The sequence below is a fragment of the Spermophilus citellus genome (genome assembly GCF_964194105.1).
Source record: "Spermophilus citellus genome assembly, chromosome: 18".
Classification (NCBI taxonomy): Eukaryota; Metazoa; Chordata; class Mammalia; order Rodentia; family Sciuridae; genus Spermophilus; species Spermophilus citellus.
Genome location: NC_138200.1, coordinates 5,010,742 through 5,036,698, shown reverse-complemented (window position 1 = coordinate 5,036,698; position 25,957 = coordinate 5,010,742). Strand labels below are relative to the sequence as shown.

Genomic DNA, 25,957 nt, shown 5'->3' with positions numbered 1-25,957 from the left:
GCAGAAGCCAGACGACCCACATACGTGTGTGCAATCCTCAGGGTCAACTCCAGCCTTCATACAGACCAGAGTGAACTACATACGTGGAGTTCCAGAAGTGGGTGGACTCTCTGCAGCTGGCCACAGTGACCCACTTGAGAGGATGATCTGAACCCCTTGGGCTGTAATCAATCACTCCTTGCTGGAGAGTGTCCGTCCTGCCTCTTTTGTTAATGGGTTCAAAATTTCCAGAGACATACTGAACCCGTGGAATATATCTTGTTCTAATTCAGTCCCCAGTACCTCTTTATCCCTTAAATCAGGCCCTACTGTGGGAATGTCACCACATGCATTCCTGGCATGCAAGCAGTTGTTCTGATGTCATGTAAGAACCAGCCTGTGGGTGATGATGTAGTGCAGGAGTCAGGGTTTGCAATGATACCTTGCATGTTGAGGAGGAGATACAGCAAAACTGGACCAGCTATCACAAAGAGTCATCAGAAAAGCCCATTCCTCAGGCAGCTGGGCCTTGAGTCCTCACTGACCTTAATAATTATGCTGAGCTTGAGCCGCTCTATTCTCTGCTCTTCCAGCAATGAAGGGCCCCGAAGCCCTTTGCTCAGCCTTTTTAAAAATGTTTAATTATTTTTTTAGCTGTAGGTGGACACAATACCTTTATTTTATTTATTTATATAAGTGGTGCTGAGGGTCAAACCCAGGACCTCACATGTGCTAGGTGAGCACTCTACCACTGAGCCATAACCCCAGCCCTGCTCAGCCTTTCAAAGGTACTAAAATATTTTTGCAGTATTTCTTCCCCTAATATATATATTTTCTCAGTCTTGGTGGGAAAGGCGCCATCTTTGTATTTTTTGGCCTAGGCTTCCTGGTTCCAGGTGTTTTGGGAAATCAGGAAGAGAGGTACATTCCTTAGAGGATCAGGATGGAATAAGGAATCTCTAATAACCCCTATTCTCCAAAACCCAGGCACCAGACCAGGTTGCCTGATGATTCTAAGCCTCACTAACAGGCAGCTCTGGGGTCAGACCTCCAGAGGAAATGGTAAGGATGGAACCAAATCCGTTGGTGCAGGCTGATAGCCCTTAGGGGAAGACTGGCCTCTGTGCCAAGCACACCCTTTTCCAACCCACCTTGAATGTGCAGCCTCCTGCTGGGTCCACAGATGCATAGGTTGAAGTGCTGCGATTTCTAGATGATCACTTTTTCCTTTCTCATAATGAGTGACAGGATTGTGGCAAGGAGTTTTATTTGGGGGTTCAAGTGCTCAGCCAAAAGTGTCTCTCTGGCTTTTGCTTAAAGCAGGTACATACTGCCCCTTATGGCATGTCCATCATGGTTCCATAAACCCCTCTCCAGCCCTGTTTTATATGCTAATTATCTGTTTTCATAAATTTCCTTGGAATTCTTCTCAATTGGTTCTTTTTAGTTATACATGACAAGGAATCCATTTTGACCTAATTATCAAGCCATGGCACACATCTTGTTCTAATTCAGTCCCCAGTACCTCTTTGTCCCTTGTCCTCTTTCTACCCCTGCTCCCTCTAACCTATCTTTCTGCCATTTCTATAGTTATTTTAAAATTTGCTTTAGTTAGTTATACATGATGGGAGAATTCTTTATGCACTTCGATATATCATACATGTAGAGAATCAGATGTGATTGTGAGCTTGAAAACGTAATGCTTAAAGTCCTGGATGGAGTCTTCCTGCAAACAGCATGTCCTGTCAAGGTCTAGATAAGGTGACGGCAAGCAGACTTGCACATGAGATGTTTGTTGTCTTTGTTGGGGCTTGCTCGCAAAGGAGAGGCTCCTTCAAGGTTTAGATAAGGTAACAGCGGACATGCTTGAAAACGAGGTGTCCGCTGTCCTTGGGAGGACTTGCTCACAAATGGGATGTTCTGCCAAGTGGGCTAGGAGGGCGCTGAGAAAATTTTTATCTGTTCATAACAAAGAGCAGAGCTCAACATGCTCCGGGCCAAGAGTAGATTAGCCATGAGAAGCGGGTCACTTCTGATTAGAAAGTAAGACTTCTGTATGCTATGTTTAACTAGCTGAAAGACCTGATGTATTGCTGTTGGAAGGCTGCCTTCTTTGTTCACAATACTATGAAAAGACTGCTGTATACAATTAAAGGGGCTTTTTTTTTTCCTTCTGCTGCTTCAGTTTCTTCTTTCTTTCTCATGCTGACCTGCAAGTGAGTTATTTGCAACAATACATAAACGGTATAATGTCTCATTTTTCTGATTGGACACAGTGTAGAATCCCATCAGTCGTGCAGTCATATACGACTTGATTAATTACATTTATTGATTTCCATATGATGAATCAACCTTGCAACCCTGGGATAAACCCCACCTTGATCATGGTACACTATCTTTTAAATATCTTTTTGTATGTGCTTTTCTAGTACTTTATTAAGAATTTTGGCTAGCTGGGCATTCACTTATAATCTCAGTGGCTCAGGATGCTGACGAAGGAGAATCCTGAGTTCAACATTGTAGGATCCCGAGACCCTACATTCCCATAGTAGGGCTAGTTTACCTATCTCATGTCTAGTGGGGCAGACCCCGGGTTCAGCATGTTCCTGGAAATGTTGAGCCCATTAACAGAAAAAGCAGGACAGACAGTCTCCACCACGGGGTGACTGATCACAGCTTGGAACACAGCCCAGCTGTCTGGATGCTGAGGAAGTAGGGTTGTAAGTTGAAATCCAGCCTCAGCAGCAGTGAGGCACTGAGCAACTCAGTGAGACCCTGTCTCTAAATAAAATACAAAATAGGGCTGGGGATGTGGCTCAGTGAGAGCCCCTATGTTCCTCAGGGATATTGGTCTGACGTTTTCTCTCTTTGAGGTGTCTTTGTCTGGTCTTGGTATCAGGTGAGACTAGCTTCAGAGAGTGAGTTTGGAAGTGTTCCTTCCTTTTCTCTTTCATCAACCATTTGAGGAAGAGTTGTGTTCATTAGCTCTGAAGGTCCAGTAGAACTCATCTGAGAATCCGTCTCTTTATCTTCATTAGTTTGGTTAAGCATTTATTGACTTTATTTTCTCCAAGAGCCAACTTTTGTTTTGTTCATTTTTTGGATTTTTATTTGTTTGTTTGTTTGTTTCAATGTCATTGATTTCAGCTTTGATTTTAATAATTTTCTGTGTTCTTTGTTTTTGGTGTTGATTTGACCTTCTTTTTCTAGGTCTTTGAGATGAATTATTGGGTTATTTGTTAACTTTGTGTTCTTTTAATGAATGACCTCAATGCAATTTACTTTACTCTTAGTATTACTTTCATAGTGCCACAGAGATTTTGATATGTCGTGTCATTTATTTTCATTAATGTTGAAGTATTTTCTTATTTCATCCCTGATTTCTTCTGTTATCTGTTGGTCAATGGCATATTATTTAGTTTCTTTTTGTTCCTAGAGTAGACTTCAAGGTGACTTTTTCTGCTGTATTTTGGCAGACTTCAGCTCCCTGCTGTGTTTAATCATGCCCAAGTTGTTCAGGGAAAGCCAGGCCTGAAAAAGGAATTTTCTAGTGAAGAAATCTACCCAAGGAAAAAGGAAAGCCACACAGAAAAAAAGTGAATAGTGCAGATAGAAGTTAGGTGAAGCCAGACATGGTGGCACAGGTCTGTAGTCCCAGCTATTCAGGAGGCTGAGGAAGGAGCATCCCAAGTTGGAGGCCAGCCTGCACAACTTAGTGATACTCCATCTAAAAAAAAAAAAAACCGTCCAGAGCTGTAGCTCAGTAGAAGAACACCTTGTGTTCCCTCCTCAGGACCACAAAATAAAAGAAAAAGAAAAAGAGACTAGAGGGTAACTTAGATAAGTGGACTGAGAGAGCACAAGAGGTCAGGCTGGGAGTTCTCTGGTGTCTGCTGGCCGTGGGACTGTGGGGACATTTTCACAGCAGTGTAACATTGATTCCCAGGCTGACTGTGGCAGACTGTACACTTCTGATAATGGTGGAGTTGTAGAACTCAGGCTTCTTGTTCTACATTTTTTCTAGCTTCCCTTTTCCTCTAAGAATCCTTCTGTCCTGTTCCCAGGCAAGTTGATGTAAAGATGCCATGACCAGGATTCAGGAGGAGGAGGTCCATTCAGACACTGATCCAAGCCAGCTGACATCCGTGAAGAATTTTGGGATAATGCAGTTAGTGGCAGTTTTAGGGCTCAGGGAGCTGAAGTGGGAAGACTCTCCCTGTCCAGGAGCAGCATGAAGAGGGGCAGCAGATCCTGTTAGTGCAGCTTGGTCCACCACCCTGTCATGATGTTCTCTGAGGGCCACCACTGCCATAGGAATAGATCAGGGTGATGCAGCTGGGCCAGTGGGCAGGGTGTCACCCAGAGGAAGTTTCCTGTGACTGTGAGGCAGCACTTTGAGAAAGCTGGTTGAAGGTGGTGTCAAGAGAGAGTTGAGTTTTAGGAACAGGGTCAGCACCCAGGAGCTGTCCAGGGATAGGGCGATTATAGAAGGGTCTGACATGTCCCTAGGCTGCTTCTTCCAGTCACCAGTGTCTCCTGTCTCCTGTTAGGATGAGCAATGTGGTTTCCTCCAGGGAACTTTTTCTAGTTTCCAAACTCTAAATGTAGAATGTCTACCTCCTGGCCCCGTGTCTTCAACTTCTTTGAGTCCATGTGTCGTTTATTTACTACAGTTTTCCAAATCTCTCTCTCCACTCAAGGCTTTTCCCAAGGTATGGATTCCTCAGATAACTCTACACTGTCCTCTATGTATTTCTTCAGGGAGAAATGTCCCTGGCCTCAGCGCTGCCTGCAGTCCTGCATCCCAGGGGCTGGAACCCTGGGGGCTGCAGGCCAGCACAGCGAGCATGGCATCAATACAGAACAATACGAACTGACGTGGCTCTGTGGCCCAAACATGAAACCTGCCCACTGCTCCCTGCTAAGACGTGGCAGCAGAGTGTTGGTGGTTGGAGGTGTTCAGGCGGGCTCGAGCACAGGTGGAAAGCTACCCCTGCCCTTGCCACCATTGCAAGCCATAGGGACCTGAACCATTGGACCACGACCTGGGAACCCAGGCCGCTGACCTTTTACAGGGCTCTGAGGCCTAGCACTAACACCTGCTCCAGACCTCGACCCTCATCAAGCATGCTCAATTGGTTGGCCTCAACCTCTAGCTTTCTGAGAGGCCCAGAGAAAATGGAAGAAGGCAAACCCTAGTGCCACTCAGCGCTTATACCATGAGCACTTTTCCAGACCCTAATTAGCATAAGCGTGGACCAATACCATTAGTCCATTTTCAAACTCTGATTAGCATAAATATGAACCAATAGCATTGACCCAAGTGCTATATGAAATCTTAGACTCCCACAGTGAAGTGGCAACGGTTGCAAGTTTCTCCTTTTTTGGAAGTTCTACTTGGTACAAGCACTGGAACGAGCCCTGCGTTTCTACTTATATCTGCGGGTCCTTGGTGAATTTGTGAGAGAAGAATCCAGGAAGAAGAAGTTGATGATCTTCTGGGGTCTGCTGAATACTGAGGGCCTACCCCACCATTAAAAGATGTAACACATCATATGGTTGCAGAGACCAGTACCATACCCTAGGACCCAGGGAAACAGAAACTCCTGTTTTACCTGCTAGTGAAAGCAGACAACTGAGTTTCATCTCAAAACTCCCATTTCAAAACATGCATTTTGGGTAAGTGAAATGGTCCAACAGTATTTTTTTTGCAGGATTTCTGTGATCCTTTTTTAAAAAGAAACCTTCTGATCAAAAATACCAGGATAGATTCCAACATGGCGGCGGACGCGGAGAGATCAAGTCTCTGACCTCTTCAGCTGTGCGGGCATAGGGAGTCTTAAACAACCTAAATCTGTGTGCTCAGGATCACTAGGCAATGCTGAGCTGACGTGGATCTGGGACGAACAGTCTGGGCCTCTCAGAACACACACTGAGCCCGGATCGGCTGAATTCAAGCTCCCGTTCACCTGCTTCCCGCAGACAAACAGCTGTGACTCAGCATTAATCCATCCGGCTGAAACAACTGGTCAGCCCTTCTCATCCTACGGAGGTAAATGCCTACCAAGCCTTCATAAGTAGTGGCCACAGGTTTGAAACGGGGCTTGGGAGAGACAGTAAGGACCCACCCGTTGCATTGGTCGCCCGGCAAAGGGAAACAAACTGTCGCCATTTGCAAGAGACACCACTATGGCAGAGAACTGACGTCATCAGACTGCAGTGGAGGAGATAACTTCATTGAAACCTGCGGCTACAGTGACTTCTTCCCTTCCCTTCTAATACCTTTCCTCCCAAGCATCAAATAAATTTATAGGAGTAAACAGTAACTCAGCAGTCAAACAGAACAAGAAGTAACATGAGCAGCTTCAAAAAGCAAGGAAGAAAAGGAGCACAAACAATGCAGGACAGCCTAAATATTCAGGAAGACCTAGAGTCAACAGAAAAATGGTCATATAAAGAACTCAAGGAACACCTTAGACAGATGGAATGGAACCTTAAAGAGGATACAAGACAGCAAATTCAAGCAGTGAAAGAACACATTGAGAATGAATTACATAAACAGATAAAAGAAGAAGTTAAGCATCTTTATCAGGAGATAGAGATTATAAAAAATAATCAAATAATAATTCTAGAAATGAAGGAAACGATAAACCAAATTAAAAACTCAATTGAGAGTATCACTAACAGAGTGGAGCAAGTAGAAGCCAGAACGTCAGATAATGAAGACAAAATATATCATCTTGAAAAGAGTCTAGCCAACTCAGAAAGGCTGGTAAAAAATCACAAGAAAAACATCCAAGAGTTATGGGATAACATAAAAAAAACAAACTTACGAGTCATCGGGATAGAAGAACGTACAGAGATTCAAACCAAGGGAATGAGTAACCTGCTGAATGAAATAATTACAGAAAACTTTCCAGAAATAAAAAAGGAAACAGATATACAAATTGAAGATGCATACAGGACACCGAGCACACAAAATCACAGTAGACCAACGCCAAGACACATTGTTATGAAGATATCCAATGTACAGAACAAAGAGAAAATATTAAAAGCTACAAGAGAAAGGAGACAGATTACATTCAGGGGTAAACCAATAAGGTTAACAACGGATTTTTCATCACAGACACTGAAAGCAAGAAGGTCATGGAACAATGTATTTCAAACACTGAAAGACAATGGATGCCAACCAAGAATTCTGTATCCAGCAAAATTAAGCTTCAGGTATGACAACGAAATAAAAATCTTTCATGATAAACAAAAGTTAAAAGAATTTGCAGCCAGAAAACCAGCATTGCAAAGCATTTTGAGCAAAACACTACACGAGGAAGAAATGAAAAACAATAACCAAAACCATCAGTGGGAAGTGCCTCAGTAAAGACAGAGGGCGAGGGGAAAGATAATCATGGAGAAACAAACTAAATTTTTTAAAAAAAGGATAAACAATCAAACATGGATGGAAGTACAAACCATATATCAATAGTAACTCTGAATGTTAATGGCTTAAACTCTCCAATAAAGCGACATAGGCTGGTATCATGGATTAAAAAAACGAATCCAACAATATGCTGCCTCCAGGAGACACATCTGATTGGAAAAGACATACACAGGCTGAAGGTGAAAGGATGGGAAAAAATATAACACGCACACGGTCCTCGTAAGCAAGCAGGGGTGGCCATCCTCATATCTAATAAAATCGACTTCAAGACTAAGTTAATCAAAAGGGATAAGGAAGGACATTATATACTGATAAAAGGAACCATTCACCAACAAGACATAACAATTATCAATATTTATGCACCAAATAATGGTGCTGCGACATTCATAAAACAAATTCTCCTCAAGTTCAAGAATCAAATAGACCACAACACAATAATTATGAGTGACTTCAACACACCTCTCTCACCATTGGACAGATCCTCCAAACAAAAGTTGAATAAAGAAACTATAGAACTCAATATCACAATGAATAACCTAGACTTAACTGACATATATAGAATATATCAACCATCATCAAATGGATATACTTTTTTCTCAGCAGCACATGGATCCTTCTCAAAAATAGACCATATATTATGCCATAGGGGAACCCTCAGTAAATATAAAGGGGTGGAGATAATACCTTGCATTTTATCTGATCATAATGGAATGAAACTGGAAATCAATGATAAAAGAAGGAAGGAAAAATCCTACATCACATGGAAAATGAACAATATGTTACTGAATGATCAATGGGTTACAGAAGACATAAAGGAGGAAATCAAAAAATTCTTAGAGATAAATGAAAATACAGACACAACATATCGGAATCTATGGGACACAATGAAAGCAGTTTTAAGAGGAAAATTCATCGCCTGGTGGTCATTCCTCAAAAAAAGAAAAAACCAACAAATAAATGAGCTCACACTTCATCTCAAAGCCCTAGAAAAGGAAGAGCAAAACAACAGCAAATGTAGCAGAAGGCAAGAAATAATTAAAATCAGAGCGGAAATCAATGAAATGGAAACAAAAGAAACTATTGAAAAAATTAACAAAACTAAAAGTTGGTTCTTCGAAAAAATAAATAAGATCGACAGACCTTTAGCCATGCTAACGAAGAGAAGAAGAGAGAGAACTCAAATTACTAACATACGGGATGAAAAAGGCAATATCACAACAGATGCTACAGAAATACAGAAGACAATTAGAAATTATTTTGAAAACCTATATTCCAATAAAATAGAAGATAGTGAAGACATTGATAAATTTCTTAAGTCATATGATTTGCCCAGACTGAGTCAGGAGGATACACACAATTTGAACAGACCAATATCAATGGATGAAATTGAAGAAGCCATCAAAAGACTACCAACCAAGAAAAGCCCAGGACCGGATGGGTATACAGCGGAGTTTTATAAAACCTTTAAAGAAGAATTAATACCAATACTTTTCAAGTTATTTCAGGAAATAGAAAAAGAGGGAGCTCTTCCAAATTCATTCTATGAGGCCAACATCACCCTGATTCCGAAACCAAAGACACCTCAAAGAAAGAAAACTACAGACCAATATCTCTAATGAACCTAGATGCAAAAATCCTCAATAAAATTCTGGCGAATCGAATATAAAAACACATCAAAAAAATTGTGCACCATGATCAAGTAGGATTCATCCCTGGGATTCAAGGATGGTTCAACATACGGAAATCAATAAATGTTATTCACCACATCAATAGACTTAAAGATAAGAACCATATGATCATCTCGATAGATGCAGAGAAAGCATTTGACAAAGTACAGCATCCCTTTATGTTCAAAACATTAGAAAAACTAGGGATAACGGGAACTTACCTTGACATTGTAAAAGCTATCTATGCTAAGCCTCAGGCTAGCATCATTCTGAATGGACAAAAGTTGAAGGCATTCCCTCTAAAATCCAGAACAAGACAGGGATGCCCTCTATCACCACTTCTATTCAATATAGTTCTCGAAACACTGGCCAGAGCAATTGGACAGATGAATGAAATTAAAGGCATAAAAATTGGAAAAGAAGAACTTAAATTATCACTATTTGCAGATGACATGATTCTATACCTAGAAGACCCAAAAGGGTCTACAAAGAAACTACTAGAACTAATAAATGAATTCAGCAAAGTGGCAGGATATAAAATCAACACGCATAAATCAAAGGCATTTCTGTATATCAGCGACAAAACTTCTGAAACAGAAATGAGGAAAAACACTCCATTCACAATATCCTCAAAAAAAATAAAATACTTGGGAATCAACCTAACAAAAGAGGTGAAAGATTTATGCAATGAAAACTACAGAACCCTAAAGATAGAAGTAGAAGAAGATCTTAGAAGATGGAAAAATATACCCTGTTCATGGATAGGCAGAACTAACATCATCAAAATGGTGATATTACCAAAAGTTCTCTATAGGTTTAATGCAATGCCAATCAAAATCCCAATGGCATTTCTTGTAGAAATAGATAAAGCAATCATGAAATTCATATGGAAAAATAAAAGACCCAGAATAGCAAAAGCAATTCTAAGCAGGAAGTGTGAATCAGGCGGTATAGCGATACCAGATTTCAAACTATATTGCAGAGCAATAGTGACAAAAACAGCATGGTACTGGTACCAAAACAGGCGGGTGGACCAATGGTATAGAATAGAGGACACAGAGACTAATCCACAAAGTTACAACTATCTTATATTTGATAAAGGGGCTAAAAGCATGCAATGGAGGAAGGATAGCATCTTCAACAAATGGTGTTGGGAAAACTGGAAATCCATATGCAACAAAATGAAACTGAATCCCTTTCTCTCGCCATGCACAAAAGTTAACTCAAAATGGATCAAGGAGCTTGATATCAAATCAGAGACTCTGCATCTGATAGAAGAAAAAGTTGGCTCCGTTCTACATATTGTGGGGTCGGGCTCCAAATTCCTTAATAGGACACCCATAGCATAAGAGTTAATAACAAGAATCAACAAATGGGACTTTCTTAAACTGAAAAGTTTTTTCTCAGCAAGAGAAACAATAAGAGAGGTAAATAGGGAGCCTACATCCTGGGAACAAATTTTTACTCCTCACACTTCAGATAGAGCCCTAATATCCAGAGTATACAAAGAACTCAAAAAATTAGACAATAAGATAACAAATAACCCAATCAACAAATGGGCCAAGGACCTGAACAGACACTTCTCAGAGGAGGATATACAATCAATCAACAAGTACATGAAAAAATGCTCACCATCTCTAGCAGTCAGAGAAATGCAAATCAAAACCACCCTAAGATACCATCTCACTCCAGTAAGATTGGCAGCCACTATGAAGTCAAACAACAACAAGTGCTGGCGAGGATGTGGAGAAAAGGGTACACTTGTACATTGCTGGTGGGACTGCAAAATGGTGCGGCCAATTTGGAAAGCAGTTTGGAGATTCCTGGGAAAGCTGGGAATGGAACCACCATTTGACCCTGCTATTGCCCTTCTAGGACTATTCCCTGAAGACCTTAAAAGAGCATGCTACAGGGATACTGCCACATCGATGTTCATAGCAGCACAATTCACAGTAGCTAGACTGTGGAACCAACCCAGATGCCCTTCAATAGATGAATGGATAAAAAATGTGGCATCTATACACAATGGAGTACTATGCAGCACTATGAAATGACAAAATCATAGAATTTGCAGGGAAATGGATGGCACTAGAGCAGATTATGCTTAGTGAAGCTAGCCAATCCCTAAAAAACAAATACCAAATGTCTTCTTTGATATAATGAGAGCAACTATGAACAGAGCAGGGAGGAAGAGTAGGAAGAAAAGAGTAACATTAAACAGAGACATGAGATGGGAGGGAAAGGGAGAGAAAAGGGAAATTGCATGGAAATGAAGGGAGACCCTCATTGCTATACAAAATTACATATAAGAGGTTGTGAGGGGAATGGGAAAATAAACAAGGAGAGAAATAAATTACAGTAGATGGGGTAGAGAGAGAAGATGGGAGGGGAGGGGAGGGGGGATAGTAGGGGATAGGAAAGGTAGCAGAATACAACAATTACTAATAGGGCACTATGTAAAATTGTGGATGTGTAACCGACGTGATTCTGCAATCTGCATTTGGGGTAAAATTGGGGGTTCATAACCCACTTCAATCTAATGTATGAAATATGATATGTCAAGAGCTTTGTAATGTTGTGAACAACCAATTAAAAAAAAACTAAAAAAAAAAAGAACTAAACCTGGTGTTTTGTACTATACTAAAACATTGTGCTTTATTATGCATTACAATATTTCAATAGTAGTGCAATATTAACCATATAATATATTGCCATAATATATCATCAAAATAGTTCCATAAGAAAATTAATAAAAATTATGGAATTTATTAAACTTTTGTAAAAAAATAAAATAAAATAAAAAAGCTTTGTGGACTATTTGTTAAAGAAAGAAAGAGATAGGAAGAAAGAACAATGCACATAATTTATGCAAACTGTATAACATAATAAATTATAAGGGAAAAGAGGTTTCAGAAATAAAAGAGAAAAAAGTAAAATATTTTGCTCATAATTTTTTCATGTTAATAAACTTCACCATAAATTTACGATTAACAAGAGAAAAAAATATATATTTATGTTTGAGTTTTTATTTTGAGATTTTATAGAGTGCATATTGTACCTATCCATCAGATGCATTGTTTCCAAACTTAACTACAATAAATTATGTTTACAATAAATATAAAAAAATACCAGGCACCTGTTCACTTTTTTAGAAATAGAAAATCCTTCTATCTTTAAAAATAAATAAATAAATAAATATAAGAACAAAAACTGGATTTGTTTATGTAATTCATTGTTGAAGAGATCTTTCATTGTCTGATTTTGCTGTCTCATGTCTTCCTTGAGACTCCAGATCATCTGAAGCATGTATCTCCTGAATTCTTTATCTGACATTCCATCTGCTGCAGATATTACCTCTTCTAACGTTGAGTTGACCTGCATTGCTTGTGGTCCTTTCTTTCCTTGTCTCTTCATACTGTTCGCGTTTCTTTCTGCTTACTGAGACTCTTGTGTTATTGAATTTCCCCCCTATATATTTGTATTACTCTTGTATAGTTGCAAAGTCTCCCGCGCAGGCGCGGGCAGGGGCTCTGCTCCTCCTCCAATTGGGGCAATGTGCCTACCACATCGGCAGGCCGCTGGGCCTGTTCTGCTGGTTGGTAGCAGGTGCGCCTACCTTGCAGGCGCGGGCGGCAGCTCTGCCCCTCTGCGGGCCGTTGGGCCTGTCCTGTCGGTGGTCGCAGTTCCGCCTCCTTTGCAGTCGCGGGCAGCGGCTCTGCCCCTCTGAAGGCCACTGGGCCTGTTCTGCCGGTGGGTCGCAGGTCCACCTACCTTGCAGGTGCGGGCGGCGGCTCTGCCCCTCTGCGGGTCGCTGGGCCTGTTCTGTCAGTGGTCACAGTTCCGCCTACCTTGCAGGCGTGGGGGGCGCAGCTCTGCCCCTCCGCATGCCGCTGGGCCTGTTCTGCTGGTGGGTCACAGGTCCGCCTACCTTGTAGGCGCGGGAGGCAGCTCTGCCCTTCTGCAGGCCACTGGGACTGTTCTGTTGGTGGGTCGCAGGTCCGCCTACCTTGCAGGCAAGTGGGGTGGCTCTGCCCCTCTGCGGGTCCCTGGGCCTATTCTGCCGGTGGGTCGCAGGTCCGCCTACTTTACAGGCGTGGTTGGCAGCTCTGCCCCTCCGCAGGCCACTGAGTCTGTTCTGTTGGTGGTCACAGTTCCGCCTACCTTGCTGGCGCGGGGGGAGGGGGCAGCTCTGCCCCTCCGCAGGCCACTGGGCCTGGTCTGCTGGTGGGTCCCAGGTCCGCCTACCTTGCAGGCACGTGGGGCGGCTCTGCCACTCCCAGGTTGCTGGGCCTGACCTGCTGGTGGGTTGCAGGTCCGCCTACCTTGCAGGCGCGGGGGGAGGGCACACACCTATTTGTATTTAGACAGTTACGAGAAATGGAGGACGTAATGCTTGGGATGAAAGTTGGGGGGAAGGAGAAGGTAGGTGCTCTTGAAAAGAAAGAAGGAGAGGGAGATAGATAGCATAGAGGAGAATGGAAAGAGCAGTAAAACTTGGAAGGGGAGAGAGAGAGGGAAAAGGGAGAGAAAAAAATAAAATGAAATAGGAAATAAAATTAGGTCTTAGAGATCCATTTTCTTCTCTTCCCGTAGGCAAAGCTGTGCCCTCCGGGCTGAGTTTTGCCCTCAATGTGTCAACAGCAATCCCTGTAAGGCGGTTCCTGGGAGTCTCTCAATCCTGTTGGTCCAGAGCCGTTTCACTTCTACGGCCCCTCCTCCCCTTCCTCCTGCCAGCCAGCCAGGTCCTGCTCACCGGAGGCAGTTCCCCAAGGATTTGGCTACACTTTCAGCCCCACTGAGTGCTCTATTTCCCTAACTACTGAGCACTCTCTCTGTCATTCATCTAAGCCCCAGTGCTGTGGAGCTGTGGTCTGGGAGTCAATTGTTTAATTTTTCCGGACCCCTTTGGTGGGCACACCTTCGGAATCTGGCAGCTAAGACCATTGGTGTCGCTGCTGGTGGTAATGGGAGTTGGGGGTCGAGGATCCCCTCTACTTCCCTCAGCCCCTACAGTCACAACCACTCTGATGGCGGTAGGAGGAGTTGGGGGTCTGGAGTGTCCTCTGTTTCCCTCCGCCCCTACCGTCACACCCTCTCAGTTCGCGGTTGGGGGATTTGGGGGTGGGGAGTCTTCTCTGCTTCCCTCTGCCCCTACAGTCACGCCCTCGTCACTGGCAGTAGGGGGAGTTGGGGGTCGAGAGCCCTTTGGCCCTTACGGTCACGCCCACGGAGAGATTTTGAAGTTTCCCGGTTGTTTGTATCTGATGTGGGTGGGAGTCACACACCTGCTAAAGTAGATTCCGCTGGGAAGGAATCTCTTGGGCCGAACCTTGGTGACTTCCCCTCTCTGCTATGGCGGGCCCCTGGCTCCTTGCCGGAATGTCCGAAGGGAGGGGTGGAACTGGCTTGTCTCTGGTCTGACACAATCTCTGGTTTTAGTTCCCAGTTCGCTATTTCGTAAAGGGTTGGTTAGATTCCCTTCACGCTGTCTCGGGGGGGAGCTGTTTGCCGGGTGGGCGGGGCTGTTAGTAGAGCCGGGAGGGCACGGGCTGTCTGCTGGGCCAGGCGGGGACACTTCTCGCTGCGCCGGGCCGCCGGGGGCTGCCTATAGAGCTGGGCAGCTGCGGCCGCGTGGCTAAGATCCGGGCGGGCGGGGTGGCCGTTCGCTGAGCGAGAGCAGGGCCTCCCGGGAGGGCCGGGATGGCAGGTGCCGTCTGGCGGTTCGGGCGGGCCTCGCCGCTCCGGGCTGCCGGCCGCTTGCAGAAGCGGCTGGTGGCCGCGGGATTGGACCTCTGCACCCGCCGGGGGGCCGCCTGTAGAGCCGGGCAGCTGCGGCCGCGTGGCTAAGAGCCTGGCAGGCGGGGTGGCCATTCGCAGAGCGAGAGCAGGGCCTCCCCGGGACGGCGGGATGGCTTGTGCCGTCTGCGGGTTCGGGTGGGCCGCGCTGCTCTGGGCCGCTGGCCGCTTGCAGAAGTGGCTGGTGGCTGCGGGACTGGACCTCTGCGCCCGCGTGGCTGGCCAAGATCCACTTGTCTGGGACAAACTGACACTTCTAATAAACACCAATTCCCGGCAGGTCCCCTCTTAACGGAATTTTGCTAGAAGTTCCTCAGTAGATAGACTGCAGCTGTTCCAATGGGTCTTTCTGATCCCGTTAATGTGGAGACATGGGAATCGCTGCTTCCTCGCCGGCGGCCATGTTGGATCTCCTTAGTGTAGTTTTAATTTGCATTTCCCTTATTGCTAAAGATGTTGGATTTTTTATATATATATATATATTTTTTATTGGTCATATCTTTTTTGGGAAGTGTCTGCATAGTTCTTTTGCCCATTTTTTAATTGTGTTATCTGTTTTATTTGTGTTAAGTTTTTTGAGTGTTTATATATTCTGGATATTAATGTCCTAACTGAGGAGTAGCTGGCAAAGATCTCCCATTGTGTGGGCTCTCTTCTTGCTCTTAATTGTTTTCCTTTGCTGCAGATAAACTTATTACTTTGATTATGTTCCACTTATTGGTTCTTGGTCTTATTTGTAGCATTTTAGAAGTATTTTAAATGTTTTAATATTTTCGTTTATTTATATTGGTTCATTTCAGTTATAAATGACAGTAAAATCCATTTTGATATAATTACACAACCTGTAATGTATTTTATTCTAACGAGGAATCTCATTCTTGTGTTTGCACGTGATGGTGAGATTCACTGTTTTGTATTTATATATGTACATAGAAAAATTATGTCAGATTCATTTTTAGGAATCTTTAGGGATGTTAGTGTCTGTGCTCAATTGTTGGAGTGTTGAATCTACATTTTCTTATAGCAGTTGCAGAATTTCTGGTCTAATTTCTGGATGTTTTAATCCACTTTGTGTGGACTTTTGTGCAGGGTGAGAGACAGCCATCAGGATTCTATATTCTATACAGGAATATCCAGACATTTACAGAAATGCTAGATCTGGCCTGACAGACCATCTCTATCTGTGGCTGTTGTTGGGGAGGAACCCATTTAGAACATGCTCCAGTCCTTCTGTGGATGTTGGTCTGTTTCTCCTCCTGTCAGGACTGGGGGTCCGTATTGGGAGAATACATGTATCCACACTAGAGGATATCAGTTACAATTGGATTGAGCAAGTGAGTCCAATTAACTGACTCTCATTTGTGCAGATGAATCCAGTGACTTCCAAGGTGAACACCTAGCACCACATTCTTCCTTTTCCTGGTACCTGTGTTAATATCCTTCCTATAGGTTTCTCTCTCTCCATTTCTCTGATGATACCTTCAATGATGTTGCCACTTGTTGAAATGAGGAACAGGAACCAACTAGACTTGTGGTAGAAACTTCTCAGGGAAGCAAGGAATGCAATGGGACATGCAAAGCTCACTGCCAGTCCTTCACATGACAGGCCTCAGTACTTCCTGTTCCCTCCAAGTGAGAGACTCTGCCTCCAGGGATCAAACACTCCAGGGTCCTCTTAAGACATGTTATAAATAAACCTATAATTGTTTTGCTACGTGTCACCTGGGGAGAGAGTTTCCAGCCGTGTCCTCAGCTCCCCAGCCTGCATGCCCATTGCTGCTACAGGCACAGTGGTAATTGCAGGTCTCAGGGGAGGTGAGGTCACAGAGTCACAGACCCATATCTCAGGATGTGGCCACCTCCGTGCAGCACATCTCCTGGTCACAGAGGCCTCTGCACTGAGATCACCATCCTGGTAAAGAGAAAAAGCCTGGGGAGTAAGGCAAGGTCAGTGTGAGAGCAGCATCTGGGCAGGAAATGCATCTCAGGAGTCTGGGTAAGTGATCCCATCAGGACAGGAGAGGCTGGATTGAATCCCAGAGAAGCCAGAGCCACACAGGAAGCCAAAACATTAAAGAATGGGCTCTGGGTAGTAAATAAATGGGGTTCTAGCCTCAATGCCAAACTGTAATGGACCTAATTTAACTTTGTGTGATTCTTGATAACAGCAATTGCTATGGTCTAATCCATGTGAAAATGAAATGTATTTTTCAAGGTGTATGGGGAGGTTGTCTGAAATTCACTCAGTTGCTCAGTTTCTATTACAGGAAATCTACATTAAATTGTCAGGACTTCTATAGCCAGACCTATATTTTTCCCTGCCTGTTATGTAGAATAGGAAGAGCTCACAGGAATCCTCTAGTCCTGTGCAGAGAGAGAGCTGATGGTTATGCTTGAGCCGAAGGTTTTCTCTGACTCTGAGCATGGTGCAGCCAATGGGGACAGTAATTGTACCAATCCTGAAAGCCTCAGAGATCAAGGAGAATGAGGCCACTTCTCTCTAATGTGGAAAAGTACGTGTATGAAAAAAATGGACATGATTATTACAGGTTCCCAATACCACCTATTGGATATGTATCATTTTTTCATGTCAAACATATTCTGATTGTAGCCAATGCACCATCTGTTCTAAATCTGATAGTGGAGCAGGGGATAAGTTTACAAGGGGTATAGAAAATCTCTACACTGTCTATCAAGTTTCTGTGAATCTAACATGTATCCAAATTTTATATTCTGTTAAATTTATACAGTCAAAGGACCTCAGAAATTCTGGCATTTAAATTTTAAATGGGCATGTTTTCAGGTCCCTATGTGCCAGTTAGGATGGGTGGCTCCTATTTTGATATCATTTATTAATCTTGTTTCCTTGAGAGATTTTTAGATAACTTGGTATTAATTAACTAATATATACTTATAACTTCTGAAACCATTAAAAATATCTACTCAATATTATTTTAACTTATATTGATGCTTTATGTCCCAAAACTTAGGACATGGCCCAGGAATGTGGCACAATACCTGTGATAATTGTTATTTTTCTTGTGTTTGTCACACACAACCAAGTGAGTCATGGGGTAGCTGTTCTGATGTGGAGTCAGTCCTGCCTCATTGAATGGGACTCACCAGGGGGCACACCATGGGACAGGTGCCTGAAGTGTTATAGTTCCCTCAGTGTATCTTGCCACTACTAAACTATCTAAATGTTTATTTGTAATTAATATTGCATGTTGAATATGTCTTTTCAAGCAAATGAAAACATTTTCCAAATAAGAAGTTATAAAATTCCACTTGTTTAGAAGATAACAGGAATACAGAAAAGCAGAAGTAAATATGAGCTGGATAGAAAAATTCCAATCATTAACTTTAGGAATGGTTGTGACTCATCCACCCTCTCTGTAACCAGTCAGGCAGTTTCAAGACACCTGTCAGCACTTGATCAGAGTACAAATTTGGACAGAGAATTAACCTTTATGCCCCAGTTCTCCTGGTCATCAGCAAAATCATCTTAGCACCTGCCTCATGTTGTGAAGATTCCAGAATCACCATGTTCTGCCTTCACAGCCGGGATTTATACACACTTCATGCCTTAGCTAGTCACACCAGGCTCATTAAACCTGATAGTGAAAATAAAACATTAAGTAAACTTTCACAGTGGAAACTCTGGGGAGTGGGCAAAGCTGGGTTTTGGTTGACAGGACATGTGCAGCCCAGGCCTCCTGTTCCCCTGCAGGACCCTCTGGCAGGGATACCAGGAAACTGGCAGGATGGCAGCCAATGATGTGGCTGTAGGCATCATCTTCCTGGCACAGACTGTGGTTGGAGCTCTGGGCAATTCCTGTCTTCTCCTCCATTACCTGGGCCTTTACTTCACTGGGTGCAGGGTAAGACACACAGACTGGATTCTTCAGCACTTGGTTGTGGCCAACTTGTTAACTCTCCTGTGTAGAGGAGTTCCCCAGACAGTAGCAGCTTTTGGAGTGAAAATTTTCCTCAGTGATGTTGGATGCAAGCTGCTTTTCTATCTTCACAGGGTGGGCAGGGGTGTGTCCATTGGCAGCACCTGCCTCCTGAGTGTCTTTCAGGCCATTAAGATTAGTCCTGCGGACTCCAGCTGTTCAGAGCTTAAAGTAAATATTTCCAAGTACATTGGCTTCTCCAGAAACCTGAACTGGATCCTGTACCTCCTTTTAAATGTCATTTTTCTTATGTACATAACTGGACAAAAGAGCAACAAAAACATCACAAGCCTGAAAGATTTTGGATACTGTTCTGCTGTTCGACATGATAGAACCTTAAATTCACTGCAGGCAGCATTTCTCACATTCCCTGATGCCCTGTGTGTGGGGCTCATGCTCTGGGCCAGCAGCTCCTTGGTGCTCATCCTGCACAGGCACAAGCAGAGAATGCAGCACCTTCATATGTCCAGCTCCCTCAGGTCGTCCCCTGAGTCCAGAGCCACCAAAACCATCCTCCTCCTGGTGAGCACCTTTGTCTCTTTGTACACACTTTCCTGCATGTTCCAAGTTAGTTTAGGTGTTATTTATAATCCCAGCTGGTTCCTGTTGAACATGGCTGCAATATTGACTGGGTGTTTCCCAGCTGTCAGCCCTTTTCTGTTCATGAGCAGAGACTCTACTGCATCCAGGATCCACTCTGCCTGGGAGCAGAATAGGAAGAATGCCAATCATGTGAGAAAAATATACATCATTTAGTTTTGTACAATCTCATCTCCACAGACTCTTAGTGATAAAGCAGTCACACTGTAAGAGTGCAACACATGCACACACGTTTGTGTAGTGTGTTATAATGTGTGTCTCTGCACCTGCCTGAGTGTGACTGATCATCATTATGTATTATGCATAAAGCAATATTAGAAAAATTTATGTAAGTTGTGCAAATTTGAGATTTTAAAATAATTCTCATTTACTAATAACAATATGCTTTTATATAATATTTATTTATTGCATGTTTGTTTGCCATTCTAGTTGATTAAGTGGTTAAAATGCCATGAATATATCTTTACTTACCTACTTAATTTCTTAGGTCTTAGCTATTTCTGGAGTCAGATGTGCTACTGCTGTGCATGGGGCATTTATATCTCAGTCTTTTCTCTTGGAAAAAAAATGTCCAAATGAATATATTCAATAGAAATTGACTGTAAAATTACAGTTAGTTTTCATGTGAATGCAATCATGGACATACTTGGTTTAGGGTTTACCAATAAACCATGTGTACTTCATGACACTTGTTCTGTGTTTTGAATGTCTGTATTGATTCCTTTTCTGCAATTTATTCTCATAATTCCATACTTTACCTTTTTTCTTTCATGATGTGTATTGAGTATATCTTAGATCAGCCTATAAATGAGAGTCCACATGTGGATAGTCACACAGTAAAGATATTTAGAATGTTTGGCCTCTTCCTTGACAATATAAGACTGTTGTATATTAATCTGTTTACCTTTTTCAATGTACTTTTAATTGCTCCTGTGTCTTTAAAATAATTATATGCACGGGTCATGATTGGTCTGCTCAGTGAGATTTCACTAGCTGACCACAGCTCCGCTGGCAGCTCCAGTGTCAAAAAGAAGCAAGGTTCCCCTCATTGGTGCCTCCCCATTCCTCTCCAGTCACTGTCCCTGGGTGACTGCATCGTGACAGCTAACTACATGGTCACTTTCTTCCCTTTGTAATCTGTATAAATGGATCCACACAGCACGACTTCTTTAGTGTTTGACTTTTAAAGTTCCATATACCTGTTACCTTCTCTTCATTTTCACAGTTAGTGACAGGATTCCACTGTGGGGGTCTCCAGCAATGAATCATCCCTCCCTTAATGCCCAGGTGGGGCTTCAGTTTGGGGTCTCGTGGATAGTCTTGCCATGAAAGTTCTACCTCATGTTGGAGACCCAGCAGGGCTTTTTGTTGGGTGTAAGTGTGGGAAGAGTTGGGTCTCTAACTTGCAGGTATACACAGGTTGATTTCTCCTCATTTCCGCCAAATGCTTCCAATCAGTTTTATAAAATCCATGTACATATTTCATAAGAAAAATCTCTTAATTTCAAACTATATCACTTGATATATTTACCTTGATTCTTTTGTCTTTGTTGTTGTTTTGTTTAACCATTATTTTTCCAGGGCAGGGACACAGGTGAGTAGTGGAGCACCTATTATTAACCACCTCTGTGATTCTAGTCCCTTCTTTTGTTTCCTTGGTGACTCCTGCCCACTGTCCCCCTAGAGTCTTCTCTAACCTCTGCCCTGTTGTCCCCTTGCCCAGGTCTCTTATCTCCCTGTCTCAATCTCCCCCTCCCACAGTTTTAACCTCCTTGGATCACTGTCTACTTCCACGATCTTCCTGCCCCAAACATGCTACTCACCCCTACAACACCTCATTCCCTAAACCCCTCATGGAACTTATGCTGTGACTTCTACAAACCACTGACTTTCACCATTTTGCCCAATGTCTCCCCATTCCCCACCTCCTCCTTCACTCTCACAAAGTCCTGCCCTCCCCTCCTTAGCATCTGATGTGCTCCATGCCCTTAAGTCCCCTCCCTGCACTTTGCCCCATGTCCTCAACCCCTGTAATGCACATTGACCCCTCAGCTTCATGTAACACCATCTCTTTTCCTTTCAGATCCTCTCCTGCTCTCTATGGTGCCATGCCACAGACTGTCAGACTCACCCTCTTACCCACCAACACCCCGTCCCTTTACCCTTCTGGATCCCTCTGTCCTCCACCCAAGCATATCTCTCCTGCAAACACTGCAGCCTTCTCACCAGATTTCTTGGTGTTAGGTGCTCACACTCATACCATTTTTTAACCTATGCCTGATGCTTGGATGTTGAATGTCCCCACAGATCAGTGTGTTAGAGGCCTGGTTCCCAGGGTAGAATCTTTAAGAGGTGGGGCCCAGCGAGAGGTCCTCAATCCCTGGCTGCTGCCCATGAGGAAGACTGTGGGATTCTGGAACTTCCTCTTCCTGTCTGCTTCCTGCCTACCGAGGTGAATGGTTTTGCTCTGCCACAAACTCTCATCATCATGTGCCACCTTGCCAGTGCCAAAGTAATGGCACCAATGGGACATGGAATGGACCCTCCAGAGCTATTGAAAATGACCATTTTCCCTTTATGAGTTGATTATCTCTGGTACTTCATCACAGTGAGGGAAAGTTGACAGAGCTGTATGCCACACTGGCTTGGTGGGCAATTATATGGGTAGGATTAAAAATGATGGAAGGTGGCCCTTTTTTCTGGCACCCAGAGGTGTAGATATATAACTGTTGTGTATGTGGACATGTTATCAAGATGCATGCATGGTGACTACCTAAGTTATAAAAGTGTGGCCGTGTGTATCATTAGGGGTGTTATGAATATGAGTCATATTATGAATGTAAATATGAATATACCAGGGATATAAAATATAAATACCAATTTTTCTATTCAAAAAGTGAGGAATTAGGGAGTATAAAAAGAAAAATGGGACCAAAACACAGCTGGCAAATAATTCCTGTGTATCTGGGGCATGTGAGAGAGAGAGATGATATCTCCAAAGGGCTTGGGTATCTCTGTATTTAGGGACTTTCCATTTGCAAACCATGGGCCTCTCGCTCTGCCTGGCTCTGTCCACAGCCAGCAGCTTTTCTCAGCAGACATTGCACATTACTGCTCTCTCTCTTAACCAGGGATCTTCATCCAGCTTCAGATTTACATTTACTGCTTCATTCATTGCCCTCTCAGGGGCTACCTCAAGGGATTTAAACCCTGATACATGTTGCCTATCCTCCCATGTTTTCCCTTTAAATCTCAATGGAAGCCTCTGTGTGGCCTTAATTCCATCATCCTGCATTCCTGCCATGCAATTTTCACAGGGATGACACCAAACTTTCCCAACAGGTTAAGCAGTATATCTGGGCCCCATTGGACAGTGGCTGCAACAGCCTCTGAATGCCTGGGCAGGTGACCATGGTGAGTACTTCCTGTGAAAACAGATTCCTGGTGATCCCTGTGTGGGAACCTTGTCCTGATGGTCTTTTCTCAAAAGAGTTTTCTTTTGAACAACCTTAAGGGATGGGTTGGTCCTGCTAATCCTTGTATTGCCCTCAAGGAATTTTCTCATTATCCCTCAGCAAAGAACTTACTTCTCTTGATTGGCAGTAATCTCTCAACAGCATTGCCTTCCTTGGTCCCAGTTTTACATGTTTTTTTTTCTTTACCAAACTGCAAGTTTTAAAAATTCTTCTACTCTGCTTTTTTCTGCTGCTTCTTGCAGTCATCCATACCCTTGCCAATGGCAATGTTGTGGTGCCTGGAAACTTCCTCCCTCAAATTAAATAAAACACCACCATAAAATTCCCCCCACACACCCAAAGTCTCAGGACATAAGCAAAATGTAAATTCTTCTTTGTCAAAACGTAACACTCATAACCTCTAGCCCAATTCCCGATTCATTACCTTTCCCCTCTGAGTCTTCATAAGCACAGTCTGTACTGTCTGCATTCCTAGCAGCAACTGGTCTTCTGAGTTTGCACCAGAATCTTCCATTAAACTCCACTTAAAACCATCTCAGTCAATCTCCATCCTGCATCTCCAAACTTTTCCAAGCTCTTCACACAAACCAGTTTCAATAGCTCAGAATTACATAGTTTTACTAGTCCAGCAAGGATCTGATTTCTCAGTACCAATTTCTCTCTTCACTTTTAATTTCTCTGACCAAAATCCTGAAGAAAAATAATCAGGATGAAGGAAATTTTATGTTGGCTCATGGTTTCAGAGATTCAGATTGTGGTTGGCCAACTCCATTGCTTTGTGTCTGAAATGAGGCAGAGGATCACTGTGGAAGGGCATGGAAAAGGGATACTTCTCACTTCACAGAAATGAGGAAGCAACAAGAGAGCAATCAAAGTTTCAGGAATAAATATAAACTCCTAGTGACTTTGTTCCTGAAGCCCATGCCCCAAGTGCCTAAAATTACCATCCACTCAGTTTGCTCAAATGTGTATAGACCTATTAGGTTACAGCACTCGTAATCCAATCATTTCACCTGTGCATACTCCTGCAGCAAAACACTGCGAACAGAATTGTAGGATGCCTCATATTCAAACCATAAAACCCTGACATGAATATTTGATGTTATTGGAACAAATAGTGAGGTGACCTGGAATGGATAGTGAATTTGTCTGTTAAGAATAACCAAAGAATTAATTTCATCTCCTAAATTACCTTATTCTTATCTCAGTGAGGTTCGAGGAGGAAACTCTTAGTGATATAAACTCCCTGCATTGAACATGAGGGGAAAATCAGTACTTTGCTTGAGGATCTGTACCTTCTAATTCCATTATTCTCACCATATAGATATGCTCTGTTGACAACTGAGAAGCTTCACTGATGTTTTAAGCAGTGATAAAAACTTGGATTAATGGCTTCATGCTGGACCCTACACTTGAGGCAAACACCATTCATTCAGAGATGTCATTAAAGATTTTGGCTTATGACCAGACAGATATAAAGAGGTACCTGTAACACAAGAAGTGAAAAACCTCTATAATGAAAACTACAGAACACTAAGAAAGAAGTTGAAGAAAACCTCAGAAGATGGAAAGATCTCCATTGCTCCTGGATATGCAGAATTAATATATTTTATCTTTAGGGAAAGGAAAATTTTCTCTTTTTGATCTCATATTGGTGATGCTTTAAATAAAAATTTTAACTTTGATTTATTGGATCTTTCGTTTGGTTCTTTTTCAGAATCTCTGTTTATTGAAATGATCTTTCATTTTTGGTGTTTTATTTCTTAATTCATTTCTTATTTTTTAAAGTATAAACTTTCTAAATTCTTTTTCTGATATTTACTCCAATATGATGTAAACAGAATCAGGTTTTTCAGTGTTGTGGGCTAATAAGGAAGCTTGTACCCTTGCTTTTTCATATTGTTTATATTTCTACACATGTGAAGGGATGATTACATCCTCTAAGTTTTGCAAGGCACTATTTAGTGAGCTTCTTTCTCTCATTTGCTTCCCGCTGGGCAATATCTAAGTATTGACACTCCCGTGAATAATCTACTAAGCCTGGTATCAACATCATGTGTACATTTCAGCTCATGTGTATATTACAACACACAGTGTGCACCCCCGTACTCAGGCATACTGAAACATATACATACATAGTCATTCCCAGACTCTCACTTTCACCTTAAACACACTCACGATGCAGACACCAACACAACTGGCATGTTCCACTCTCTGTCACATAATCACACATTCATCTTCATGTGTGCCTCAGTACGATGTGTGTGTGTGTGTGTGTGTGTGTGTGTGTGTGTAAATTTGTGCTCATCACATGCATGTGAAAGCCATGAAGAGGTGGCCTTACCTTCAGTTCCTCTTTACATTCCTTCCAACCTCCCACACACAACCAGGACAGCATGTCCATATGCAGCATTTAAGCAGGCTCTGCTGTTTGCTGGGAATGCACAGGTGTGATGTGAAAAGCCACAGAGATCAAATTTCAGGCATCCTCAGCTCCTCCATGAACTGCAGGCATGAGCTTGACCCACTGCTCATAAACTGAGACCCCTGCCCTTTGCTCCTGGGTGCTATTGCCCACTTATGCCAAGATCCCCTCCTCTGTCAGGCTCCCTACCTTTCCTGTGCAGGTCTGTTCTCCCTCCCCTTGTCTATCATGTCCCCCAAGCTCCACTTCCCTTATTTACACTCTGTATGGGCCTTAGTCCACTGCTCACCAAGACCTGCATCCTCCTCTCATGATCTTTACACACAGCAGTTTTTATCACTTTTCCCTGGAACCTTGATCCCCTTTTGCCTTTGAACCATGCATTGTCATTTTACCCTCTGTTAATGGGACACCTGTCATCCTCCTCCCCTCCAGAACCCAATATCCTTAACTTCCTCACACACAGGCTGTCTTTGTAACTTAGGCCCAGCACTGTCTTGAGCCCCTGAGCAACATGTGGTATCCTTCTGTCTTCTCACTCTCCACCTTCTGTTCTTCCCCAGCACTTTGTAAGCCCACCCTCCAGGTTCTCTGCTCCATTTTCTTAAGTCTGTCATCCC

At 43.0% G+C, this 25,957-nt stretch overlaps 2 protein-coding genes across 2 annotated transcripts in view; one reads left to right on the top strand and one right to left on the bottom strand.

Annotated features, from left to right (window-relative positions):
* The window catches only part of LOC308637338 (vomeronasal type-1 receptor 2-like), a gene marked incomplete at both ends in the record, with an annotated part of 37,374 nt that overhangs the window by 9,387 nt on the left and 2,030 nt on the right, over nt 1-25,957 (bottom strand). The window lies entirely within an intron of this gene.
* On the top strand, nt 18,548-19,592 carry LOC308637263 (vomeronasal type-1 receptor 4-like; the record flags this gene model as incomplete). Its single annotated transcript, XM_081273588.1, has 1 exon — nt 18,548-19,592. Exon 1 carries the CDS (start codon nt 18,579-18,581, stop codon nt 19,590-19,592), a length of 1,014 nt encoding a protein of 337 aa, XP_081129714.1. The 5' UTR covers nt 18,548-18,578.